Here is a 12,910-nt window from a genome sequence, read left to right as displayed (position 1 = left end):
TTGCGTTCAACTAAAAAAGATATATAATGAGGAATACAAGAAAAGTAAAAGTGCCCTTCCGAGGAGCACACTTACTACTTAAAGCAGCTGAAAGACATTACAAACATGAGGCTTTGTTATTAAATTGGGAGAAGATTAAATGGCAACACTATTTAAAAATTCCAGCCTGGTTATCAACTATTGAAGCTTTTTCCCTATCCAATAACATACAAAAAGGAACAAACAGTTAGATATAGTGAAATATTGAATGCAAAGGGTGAACTTAAATCTATGCAAGAACTGGAACAGCAAGGTATAAAGATGAACTGGTTTTCATATGTGCAAATACATTCTAGATATGATAAAGATTTCAAAAATGGAAGGTTTCCGTGATAAAAAGACTGCGTTAGATAAAATTTTGATAGGTACTGATGAAAAGGTGATTAAAAAACTGTACGGATGCTTATTAGAGGTTAAGTCAGAAGAAGAACAAGTGAAAGAATCTATGATTGTTTGGGGGAAAAATTTGGAACATGGGATAGACTTAGAGAATTGGCAGAAATTATGATCTCAAAATTATAAAATGACCATGTCAACAGCATATAAAGAAAATTTGTATAAGATGTTTTACAGGTGGCAGCTATCCCCAACGAGAATAGCAAGAATGTTCGAGAATAAATCGTCCATCACGGATTTTGATGAAATGTGGTGTGAATATGCACAATACGAACATTGGTAAAGTGTTACAGAGTTTCCAGAAGGTGGTTTTTTTTGTAAAAGCTGGCTGAAAATGCCCTATTTTTGGCGTTTTTACAAAAACCGTCAACTTTACACTCAATTTGCGAGCTTTGGGAAAGCAGTAGGAGAATGAAATTTTATATTCGTAAACCTTGTGTTGCTAAGTTATTGCGCACAAAGTTTCACGTGTCTCATACCTTTCCTTCCAGAGAAATAATAAAGGCAAACTTTAATCTTTTTTCATTTCATTTCATTTATTAAATTTATAGGCGCCCAATCCCGGAGGACTCCGGGCGGCTTACAACGAAAGAAGAAAAAAAAGAAAAGCAAAATAGGAAAATAGTTTAAAATTCACAACACACATACGTTCTAATCAGGGCTGGACCTTAACACTAAGGTCAACAGCCCCAGGCCTGCCGAAACAGCCAGGTTTTAACGGCTTTCCTGAAGGCCATGAGAGTGGGTAAGGTCCGGACCTCTGGGGGTAGCTGATTCCACAGGGTTGGAGCAGCCACAGAGAAGGCTCTCCTCCGGGGGCCCGCCAGCCGACACTGTCTGGCTGACGGTATCCGAAGGAGGCCCACCCTGTGGGATCTTATCGGCCGTTGGGCAGTAGGCGGTCTCGCATGAAATGAAATGAAATAATCTTTTTTCGAGCTGCAGTCATTTTTGGCCAACTTTGGTCCAACTTATCTAGATGGAGATCGCTCATGAGAATGTTTTTTATTATTTTCTTTAATGTACCCGGTTTCCCCTTAAAATAAGATCTCCCCGGATAATAAGCCCAATCGGGCTTTTGAGCGCATGCGCTAAAATAAGATCTCCCCTGAAAGGAAGCTCTCCATCCCTGCCATTTCCTCTGGTCACTTGCCATGCAAACAAAATGAAGTGAAGAGGCGAGACTGGAGGGGAGGGGAGGGAGAGGGGAACATGCCCCATGCACCCCACAAGTCCTTACCTAACAGCCACTCCCCAACTCTAGCCACTGCGCCCCTTCTGTTACGGTAATGGCTGCCACAAAAAGAGTGGCAGGTCCAGCGACGCGCAACACAGCAGCAGCCATGAGGTGACCACACTCACTGCCTCCTGCACCTCAAAAATAGTAAGATCACGCCGAAAATAAGTCCAAGTGCTTATTTTGGGCGTCAAGAGAAAATAAGACCCTGTCACAGGGATGTGCAGTCAGGGGAGGCAGGGCCTCACCACTGTCATCCTGAAAAGAAAAGAAAATGTAAAAGGAAAAAGGCTGAGGTAGTTGCTGCCAGAGTCACAGTGGATGACTCTGCTTAGTGCTTAACTGTTTAAAAAAGCCTCTAAACAAAGTGCCCTCTACAGGAGGAGGCGAGAGAACCACATGCCTCCTTTAGTCTATCTTGAGCAGAGTTAAGCAAGGGTTAAAAGGCGAAAAATTCCTTATGCAAAGGAGGCACGTGGTTCTCTCGCCTCCTCCTGCAGAGGGCACTTTTTTTAAAGGCTTTTTTTAAACACTTAAGCAGAGTCACCCATTGGGGCACGTTCCGCCGCCTCGCTCCCCACCGCTGTCCCTGACAGAGGCGTCTCACATCTATGGCGGACATAAACGCGAGACGCCTCTATCGGGGACAGCCGCGGGAATGCTGCTTCTCGCCACCGCCACGCTCTTGCCTCACCAACTGTAAACCTTGCCGCACGTCACTGCCCTGTCTTATTTTCGGGGGAAACATGGTGGCACAAGAAGTTGTACAAGATGGGCAATTTTGTTTCTCTCAACATAATATTGCCGGAAATATTATGTCTCAAAGTTGCTGAAATCTCAGACTCGAAGGCTACAGTATGGGGTCAAACAAATGACTATATCTCCTCAAGTATTGCATCCGCAAACACAACACTTTGCCAATGTTCATTGGGGACGGGTGTGCAAGTTCACACCAAATTTCATCAAAATCCGTGATGGTCGAGCAGGGAGCTCTAGAACCACTTGACATGGAAATGACCCTTCAGACGTTTACCTGGCCGTCGGAACAATTCATCGGTGGGACGACTTCCCTCCAGATGTCCTGGGTGCTCCAACACTGGAGGTTTTTTAAAGAAGAGATTGGACAACCATTTGTCAGAAACGGCGTGGGGTTTCTTGCCTGTGCAGGGGGTTGGACTAGAAGACCTCCAAGGTCCTTTCCACCTCTGTTATTCTGCTTTGAGAACGATCAGAACATGCAAAGTTTTGTTGAACACCCTAAGGAGTTGTGTTGGCGGGGTTCTCCCCACCCCACCCCCCACCTAGAAAATGAGATCATTTTAAGTTGAGAGTCATCTTTATTTGCAGCTTGGGACTGGGTGTTTCACGCGTGAATTATGACCCGAGCTATATCAACAGATTAATATTATTTTTCCAACTGATGTGGCACTAGGGAGACAGAATATCCTAATGTTGGATGAATTTTGTGCTGATATAAGTGTGTACGAACTTTCCGTGTGTATGTTAGTGGATTCTGCCCCCCCCCCCCGATAACACAAGACATAATTGTAAATTGTGTTAGCAATGGAATAAAGCAAAATAAGAGCCACTCCCAAGCACAGATAGGTCCCTGGCGACTTTTTTTTTTACCCCTGCTGTATCTTCATGATGCAGAATACATCTTGTTCCAGCTGTTGCCAGCATTGTGTTGTCTCCTTTAGGCAGCCAACAGGTTGTTGCAAGGTTCCCCTGGGTGAAATCTGACTCATCAACTACAGGTAGTTCTCGACTCACAATCGGTTGTTTAACAACCCATTGGAGCTACAGTGGCCTCAGAAAGAAGTGCGTTTTATGCAGTGCAAAACACTCCTAACTGTTGGAAAACGTTGCGCTGCTCTCTTTTCCCCGTGATCACAAAACCACATGTTGGATACTTGCCAATCGACTCACATGTTTAACAGATTTAACAGAGTTGGAAGGGACCTTGTAGGTCATATAGTCCAACCCCCCCCCCACACACACACACACACCTAAGCGGGGAACCCTACACTGTTTCTGACAGATGGCAGTCCAGTCTCTTCTTGGAAGCCTCCAGTGATGAAGCTCACACATTTGCAACCAGTTGCAGCATCCAGTATCAATGGTTTTTGTCAGTTTTCGGCAAAAGATGCCCATTTGGGAGAGTGAATTCGCTTAATGACCACATGATCGGCTTAACAACTGCTTTTAAAAATTGGCGGGGGGGGGGGGAATCAGGTCTGGTCATGTGGATGTCTTCACTTATGACCAGAACAACTTAACAACCACAATTCTGCTCTCAGTTGTGATCATAAGTGAAGGCCTTTCAGAGTTTGTTGCATAAATTCAAATCCAGAAGTACAGACAGATAACTGATGCAGCTGGATTCATTAACTTCTTTATATACATAAGAATAGATGAATAAATGTACAATACCAACAGGTGGTTCTTCCAAGTAAACACAAGGCAGGAGAGTTACAGGCAAACACAAGCAGTTAGATTCATTTCAGCAGACCAGAAAGACTGCTAGTTTACTTCACAGAGCAGCAGACTGCTTTCTTCTTACGTTTCTGTTTCAATTCTCTGCACAGACTCAGTTCTGTTTACGTTCCCATTGGCTGGCTTAGTTGCTATGCATATTCATTGGCTGACCTTGCTCCCATGTCTCTCCCAGTCATGAATATTTTAACAAGGCCTGCTTGTATTGTATTGCAAATAGCAGATCACCATTCTTAAACGATGGACTCTAAGCCTCACTCTGTCCATTGATCTGGTAAAGATTCCCATGGCCTATTCTTTAAGATATATAAGATAAAGTTGGGAGAACATATATTGGGTGGTAGAAAAATGGAATCCAGTAAACCTAAAAATATTTTTGAAAAAAAGACAGAGGATTGGGTGGAGTGGCAGCAAAAAATAGCGGAGATGGAGATAATGATTGGGTTGAAAATGAAAGCTGTAGATGAGGACCCATGGGAGGCAAGTTAAGAAGAGAGGAAGTGAAACTTCCAAAAGGGTGAGAGATGATGGATAGAAAAAGATCTTTCTAACAAGATTGGCAGTACTGAGAATTAGAATAGAGTAAGAAATTAGAAACAGGGGGGGAACATTGTTATACATATTTTTGCATAACACATTTAAGGTGAATGTAAGAGGTTACTCATTGTGCCTTTGTGGGTCTGGGCCTCTGGGATCAGAGTCTCTTCGAGGTGGTGACCTCTGAAGCTTCCTACCTACGCTCGCTAGCCCTTCTGATCGAGCACTTCATGGAGTCTCGGGAGCTGGCTGGCACCATCCTTCTGCGCGAGCACCGGATTCTCTTCTCCAACATACGCAAAGTCCAGGAAGTGAGCGAAAGGTCAGGTTTTTTCCCTCTCTTCCCATCTTTCATCCAATCTTCATTGCTCTGGACCATTCTCCAGAATGAATGAAGGCAGCCAATTGTGAAATCCTCAATTTGCTACTGGTCACCTTGAAGGGAGGGACGCTAAGACGCTGAGCTTGTCGATCAGAAAGGTCGGCTTTTCGGCGGTTTGAATCCCTAGCGCCATGTAACAGAGTGAGCTCCCGTTACTTATCCCAGCTTCTGCCAACCTAGCAGTTCAAAAGCATGTAAAACTGCAAGTAGAAAAATAGGAACCACCTTTGGTGGGAAGGTAACAGTGTTCCGTGCGCCTTTGGCGTTTAGTCATGCCGGCCACATGACCACGGAGACATCTTCGGACAGCTGGGTCTTTGACATTGAAACGGAGATGAGCACTGTCCCCTAGAGTCGGGAATGACTAGCACATATGTGCGAGGGGAACCTTTACCGTGAAGGGCTGATGTCATTATGAGGGATGACGTGATAGCAGTATTCCAGTATTTGAGGGGCTACTATAAATAAGGGAGGTGTCAACTTATTTTCCAAAGCATCAAAGCAGAAGGACGAGAAACAATGGATGGAAACTAATCAAAGAGAGTCCCAACAGTGCTTTTTCAGGAGGCAACTAGACTTCCTTCATTTCGAAGAGCAGAGGTGGCGCAGTGGTTAGGGTGCAGTACTGCAGGCCACTTCAGCTGACTGTTATCTGCAGTTCAGCGGTTCTAATCTCACCGGCTCAAGGTTGACTCAGCCTTCCATCCTTCCGAGGTGGGTGAAATGAGGACCCAGACTGTGGGGGCGATATGCTGACTATGTAAACCGCTTAGAGAGGGCTGAAAGCCCTATGAAGCGGTATATAAGTCTAACTGCTATTGCTATTGCTATTTTTCTTTTGAAGACGTTTCACTTCTCATCCAAGAAGGGAATCTCTACAGACTTTTCCCTATACAATTTGGGATGAGCACCCTTGGAATGGAATGGGAGTAGGAATGGATTTCCAGAGGGGAAAAATAATTGCAGACGATAGGAACCAGGAGCACTTCTTAGGTGACCCTGAGGACACAGATAAACCTCACAACCCTCTAAAACAGGGGTGTCAAACTCAAAGCCCAGGGGCTGTATCCGGCCACAAGGTACTTAGATCTGACCCACATTGCCACTCTGGAAACAGCAAAGGACTGGCCCGCAGCGCTTCTGCCAGTGAAAACAGTCTCCCGAGCTTCGTTTTCCGCTGCCACAGCCTTCTGCAACCCTCTGCCAGTGAAAATGGAGCTTGGGACAGCCACCATTTTCATTGGCAATAGGTTGCAGGAGGCTGTGGCACAGTGGTGGGTTTCAAAAATTGTTCAAACCTACTCTGTGGGTGTGACCTCCTTTGTGGGAGTGGCTTGCCGCCCATGTGACCGGATGGGAGTGGCTTGCCATCCATGTGACCGGATGGGAGTGGCTTGCCGCCCATGTGACCAGATATGAAGGTGCCGACGACACTTGTCAGAACCACCTTAAATTACCTCACACACAGCACTGGCATGCACAAGAATATGATGTAAACTTGTTTTTTAAAAGGCATCTTTGGTTTGCATTAAAACAACTTCAATACATGGAATGTTCTGATTGCACTACAAACGCAGTAGTCATCCTTGCCTTTCACAGAGGCACTGAGTTTTATAAATATGAGCATGATAGTGTAGAATAATCATATCCAAGGACCAGTGGTGGGTTTCAAAAAAATTTGGAACCTCTTCTGTAGGTGTGGCCTGCTTTCCGGGTCCACTGGTGGAACCTCTTCTAACCGGTTCGGTAGATTTGACGAACCAGTTCTACCGAATAGGTGCGAACTGGTAGGAACCCACCTCTGCTGTGGCAGCTGAAAACGGAGCTCATTAACTAATTCTGTTTCCGAATCCATTTCTATTAATGCATTATATAGTCTCTTTATATGCATTGGACTTTGATCTCTAATTTGTTTTAGTAAATTATCCTCGTCTTGCATAAAACCGATTTTTTGATCTTTTTTCCATCTGGCCTGTAACTGCCCATACTGAAACCATGATTGAATTGCCTTTTCTTCTTTTAGTACATTCAAGAGTTTTAACTGTAATACACCTTTTTTTTTTTTTTTGAGGGGAAAAGGTGCGTCTTATACTCCGAAAAATACGGTATTTGTCTGAAATGGAATAGGGCAGTGTTGGTGAACCTTTTTTGGTACCGAGTGCTGAAACGGGAGGGCGTGCACTTTAGGGAACACTGGAAACTGGAAGAGCAGTTCCTCTGTTTGTACGCATGCCAGGAAGCTGAGGTTCTGGTTCCTGGCATGCATGCGCCCACAAAGACCAGCATGCATGCCCGGAAGTTGCTCTTCCAGTTACCGGAAGACCAGCTAGCCAGCGCGCATGTGCGCACCAGAACCCAGAAAAGCAACGGGCAATAGCTGCCGTGCCCGGAGAGATGGCTCTCTGTGCCACTTCTGGCACATGTGCCATAGTTTCACCAGCATGGGTATAGGGGCTCCTGCTCGAGCAATGGTTGGACTAGAAGACCTCCAGGGTCCCTTCCAACTCTGTTCTTCTGATTCTGATTAATCTTCCCCTTCAGAAGGAAGCATACCCATAGGGCTCACCCCTATTCGTCTGATCATGGTGTCCATCTGTGATGAACAGCAGGCTAGTTCTGTTCTCCAGCTGCACGATCATCTGTTTAATGGTTACTTCCCCCACTTCAAGAGGTGGAAATAGATCCCCGTCTGGAGACACAAGAGCGCTATTTTTGCTGGGGCTTCTCTGAATAACCCAAGTGCCATCTGATGCCAGTCCTTCCTCTTGGCAGGTTCTTACAGGATCTGGAACGGCGGCTGGCGGAAAGCCTGCAGATCTCAGACGTTTGCGATATTGTGGAGGACCACGCTCAGCAGAGCTTCTCGGTCTACATTGATTACGTCCGCAACCAGCTCTACCAGGAGAAGACCTACAGTAGCCTCATGTGAGTAAAGAAGGAGGAAAGGCAAATAGACTGCTGGATCATCCTTGGGGAAAATGAGTTCAGCTGTTGTGGCCCACCAGCTGTTTGTCGAACACCCAAACTACATTGTTGTGGCCCGGTAGCGGCCAGTGGATCTGGCAGCAGATTTGGACAGTGAGGAGGTTGGGGAGGAACACGGGCCAGTCCTGGAGTCTGGGGAAGGCTCTGACGAGGGCTCTGTGTCTGAGGCAGAGAGGGGGCAAGGGCCGTCTGACAGTTCTCAGCTGCCTTCAGAGTCAGACATCAGTGAGGCAGAAGAACAGCTGGAGCCTGTTCCCAGTGTGCGCATGCGCAGAGTTGCCAGACGAAGGAAACCACTTACGAACAAAGGCCGACTTTGGAGTAAGGCTAGAGGTGGATAGTGGATGTCCCCTCCCAGAGGAAATAAAAGAGGAGCAAAAGGGGAGTGGAGTTTGCAAGAGACAATTAGTTCATTCCTGCATTGAGTTTTGAGTTTGAGTTTTAATAGATTTGTATGCCGCCCAATCCTGAAGTAAGTATTGCTTCGTCTGAAAGATATCGGCCTGGCCGCTCTCCAAGCCTGGCTAAGGTCGGTAATTGTGAACTGTCTTGAAAGACTGTGGGAGAGGAAAGACTTTGCTGGGGAGGAATTCACTCTAAATTAAATAAAAGGGTTTTATCGATATGAGGACTCGGCTTCGTGCTGCTGAGAAAGCCTAGGCCAGAACATGAGAAATTATTTGGAGAAACTCCTCGGGCTGTTTTCCGAACCTGTTTTGACCTCGCTGAGAATTCTGGGAGTTGTAGTTTCCCCTCATTTGGCAGTCTGGTCACCATTTTGAATTCTAAGCTGCTGGTATCACCAATATCTCCAAAAGATATTAACCCACCATGTCTTTTCAACAGCAGCCATCCAGCTACCCCTGCAGAACTTGTTAGTGGTTGATCATGGCCATCCCTTGGGCTGTGAATGTAACTTTGAAGTGGGAATCCCGTTCTTAATGTCATGGGTAATGGATGCGGATGTACCTGTGCCCCATAAACATCTTTGTTACGTGTTTCTGCTTAGTCTAACACATTGATGGCGAACCTTTTTGTAAACGCATGCCAAAATTGTGTGTGTCCGCGCAATAGTGCGCGTGCGTGCCCCACACCCACAATGCAATGTTCCCCACCCACCTGCGTATGCGCGCACAACCCTCTCCCCTGCATGAGGGGGGGGGATTCACCCTCCCCAGGCTTCAGGAAAGCCTCCGGAACATGGGAACCAGCCAGAACCAGCCAGCTGATTTTCAGCCTTCTGGAGGGCCATGGAAAGCTGTTTTCGTGCTCCTCAGGCTTCAGGAAAGTCTCCGGAGTCTGGGGAGGGCAAAAAACGCACCAAAAGGGCCCTTCTGGTTGGCTTGTTGGGCCTGTTTTTGCCGTCCCCAGGCCTCCAAAACATCAGAAGGGCAAAAAACTGGCCCAACGGGCCAACCAGAAGTTTGGAAAAGATCCGTTTCTGGCTCCTGGAGGTCCTCCGGGTGGCTGGAGAAGGATGTTTTCGTGCTCCTCAGGCTTCAGGAAAGCTCCGGGAGGAGCTCCAGAGCCTGAGGAGCAAGGAAACAGCTTTCCATGGCCCTCCAGAAGGCCGAGAATCAGCTGGCTGACGCACACATGCGCGCTGGAGCTGACAGCTCACGTTCTGGCATGACCAGATGCTTTGGCCCTTCCATATTTCCCTAGCCGTCCCAAAGCCCCGAATTCAGGTCCGATGCTCTTGGGTGCAGCTTCCCTTCCTTTTCCCTCTTAGGGAGAAGAACGCTCAGTTTGCCATCGTGGTTACACGACTCCAGGAGCAGCCCCAGTGCCAACGCCTCCCCTTCATGTCCTTTCTGCTGCTTCCTTTCCAGAGGATCACACGTATCAAGATGCTCTTGGAGGTGAGAGCCGGGCGGAGCCAAGAATCGGGGTGGCTATAAGGGCAGAGGAGGGGGCTTCTGGGTCGAAGGAAAGCATCCCTTGGAGGGGGGGGCTGGGGTGGTGGCAGATTGGGACAGCAAGACCTAACCCAAGATGATATATGCCTGTCAGTTTTCTCTTTAGTGCTAATTCTTTCTTTCTTTCTTTCTTTCTTCTTTCTTTCTTTCTTTCTTTCTTCCTTCCTTCCTTCCTTCCTTCCTTCCTTCCTTTCCTCCTTCCTTCCATCATTCCTTCCTGTCTCTTTCTTTCTCTCTCCTTCCTTCCTTCCTTTTTATCTCTCTCTCTCTCCCCCTATATATACACACACACCCACACATATGCACATGTATCTTTTTCTGTGTGTGTGTCTGTCTCTGAGTCTCTATACACACATACACACACCTTTCTCTGTCTGTCTGTCTGTCTCTATCTATCTATTATCTATCTATCTATCTAGCTATCATCTATCTATCTTGCTATCTCTATTTCTCTCCTTTTTCTTTTTCTCCATTTTCCTTCCTTTCTTCCCTCCCTCTCTCCCTCACTCCTCTTCCTTTCTTTTCCCTTTCCTCATTCCCATCTTCTTCTGTCCTTCCCTCCTTCCTTCCTTCCTTCCTTCCTTTTTATCTCTCTCTCTCCCTATATATACACACACATCACACACATATGCACATATATCTTTCTCTGTGTGTGTGTCTCTGTCTCTGAGTCTCTATACACAAACATACACACATACACACACATCTTTCTCTGTCTGTCTCCCTGTCTGTCTGTCTGTCTCTCTATCAATATCTATCTATATCTATCTCTATCTCTATCTATCTATCTATCTATCTATCTATCTATCTATCTATCATCTATCTATCTATCTATCTCTATATATCTATATATCTATATATCTATATATCTATATATCTTGCTATCTCTATTTCTCTCCTTTTTCTTTTTCTCCATTTTCCTTCCTTTCTTCCCTCCCTCTCTCCCTCCCTCCTCTTCCCTTCTTTTCCCTTTCCTCATTCTCATCTTCTTCTGTCCTTCCCTCTTACCTTCCTTCCTTCCTTCCCTCCCTCCCTCCCTCTTCTTTTGGCTACCTCTCCTCCATTTTATTCCCCCTTTTTCACGGTCATTTCCATTTTTTTCTCTGCATCTCTGTCTCCCCCCCCCTTTTCTCTTCTCTGGATATTTGAGGAGAGGAGAGGAACTATTGACATCTTTTGGCAAGGTCTGTTGAAATTAAAGCACTGAAATATTGCTGGTTTCAATTTCTCCTCCATCTAACGGGCAGTGATCAAATTTGTTTGATCAGAGCAGCTTTGCCGTCTATGCCTCTGGGTGCAAATGAGGATCCAGCTACAGGGAATCTGAGGCAGGGACGGCGGACTAATCCATTTGTTGTCACTATATTTTCAATTTCCCTGGGAGCTCATTTCAGGCCTTCACCCACAGAATCTGCCCTGAGCAGAGAAACCCATTCATATCTCCTTTTTCCTTGGCAATGTGATGGGCGATTTGGACAGTGAGGAGGTTGTGGAGGAAGATGGGCCAGTCCTGGAGTCTGGGGAAGGCTCTGACGAGGGCTCTGTGTCTGAGGCAGAGAGGGGGTGAGGGCCGTCCGTCAGTTATCAGCTGCCTTCAGAGTCAGACATCAGTGAGGCAGAAGAACAGCCGGAGCCTGTTCCCAGTGTGCGCATGCGCAGAGTTGCCAGACGAAGGGAACGGCTAAAAAACAAGGGTCGACTTGGGAGTAAGGCCACAGGTGGACGGTGAATGGCCCCTCCCATAGGGAATAAAAGAGGAGCAAAAGGGGAGGGGAGTTTGCAGGAGACAATTTATTCATTCCTGCATTCTTGCCAAGCATTGCAACGTCTGAAAGATATCGGCCTGGCCACTCTCCAAGCCTGACAAAGGTCGGTAATTGTGATCTACCTTGAAAGACTTGGGGAGAGGAAAAACTTAGGGAGGAATTCACTGTAAATTAAAGAAAAGGGGTTTATCGGGACAAGGACTCGGCTTCGTGCTGCTGGGGAAACCTAGGCCAGAACAGGCTATTGTTTGAATGGTGTATCGGCTATGAAGCACACATTTCTAAGCAAGCCAGAAATCCAGTTGGAAGAAGGGTTTTAGGATTGTGAGAATGGGATGCTGAACCAGAGGAGTGCCAAAAGTTTCACATTTGACTCTGCCCTTATAATTTAAACTCCAAACTTTTCCGGTCTAATTTTTACAGTTAATGGTCCAACACCAGCCTGTTCTCTCTGGTTGTGTTTGAACCTCAACAGATTCCTCTTTTTTCAGCTTGGAATATTTTCAATAATTGGGATTACCTGAGCTTCTGTCTTAAGACCAGGGCATGCCCAGTTCAAACTCTTCTGAATTCAGGGTTTTTGCTCCCTTCTAACCAGAAATTCCTTCCTCTTGGTTTTATTTTGTGTGTGTCCAGAATATCCTGCGCCGGACGGAAGAAGCGTCTTTGCGAGAACAAAACGCTCTGAAGGCCCTGGCTTCTGTTTCCAAGGTAAAAGTAGCCATGAATAGAGACAAGCCCTGATGATGTTACCTAGTTTGAGTAATGAAACATCTGCAAGCAAATAACCAAGCTCAGAGAGCACCACAGGGGCCCTCATTTGAACCCTGAGCTACAAATATTCTCCTTGAAAGGATCAGGGACTAAGTCGGATGGATGAATGGACGGACGGACGGACGGACGGACAGATTGATTAGATAGATTATAGATAGCAATAGCAGTTAGACTTACATACCGCTTCATAGGGCTTTCAGCCCTCTCTAAGCGGTTTACAGAGTCAGCATATTGCCCCCAACAATCCGGGTCCTCATTTTACCCACCTCGGAAGGATGGAAGGTTGAGTCAACCTTGAGCCGGTGAGATTTGAACAGCCGAACTGCTGAACTGCAGTCAGCTGAAGTAGCCTGCAGTACTGCATTCTAACCACTGCGCC

General features: G+C 46.3%; 1 protein-coding gene across 1 annotated transcript in view; it reads left to right on the top strand.

The window, feature by feature from the left end:
- The window catches only part of ARHGEF15 (Rho guanine nucleotide exchange factor 15), a 101,454-nt gene that overhangs the window by 72,536 nt on the left and 16,008 nt on the right, over window positions 1-12,910 (top strand). The window contains exons 7-10 of the mRNA XM_087714171.1: window positions 4,867-5,027; window positions 7,860-8,012; window positions 9,805-9,934; window positions 12,394-12,468. Coding sequence (XP_087570297.1) covers window positions 4,867-5,027; window positions 7,860-8,012; window positions 9,805-9,934; window positions 12,394-12,468 — 519 coding nt within the window. The remainder of the gene's footprint in view (window positions 1-4,866; window positions 5,028-7,859; window positions 8,013-9,804; window positions 9,935-12,393; window positions 12,469-12,910) is intronic.

Source organism: Thamnophis sirtalis, unplaced genomic scaffold, assembly GCF_051295495.1.
Source record: "Thamnophis sirtalis isolate CommonGarterSnake01/CBP01778 unplaced genomic scaffold, rThaSir2_p1.2 scaffold_4, whole genome shotgun sequence".
In the NCBI taxonomy this organism is placed as follows: Eukaryota; Metazoa; Chordata; class Lepidosauria; order Squamata; family Natricidae; genus Thamnophis; species Thamnophis sirtalis.
The sequence above is the reverse complement of the archived record's forward strand: the minus strand, read 5'-3'. Positions and strand labels throughout refer to the sequence as shown.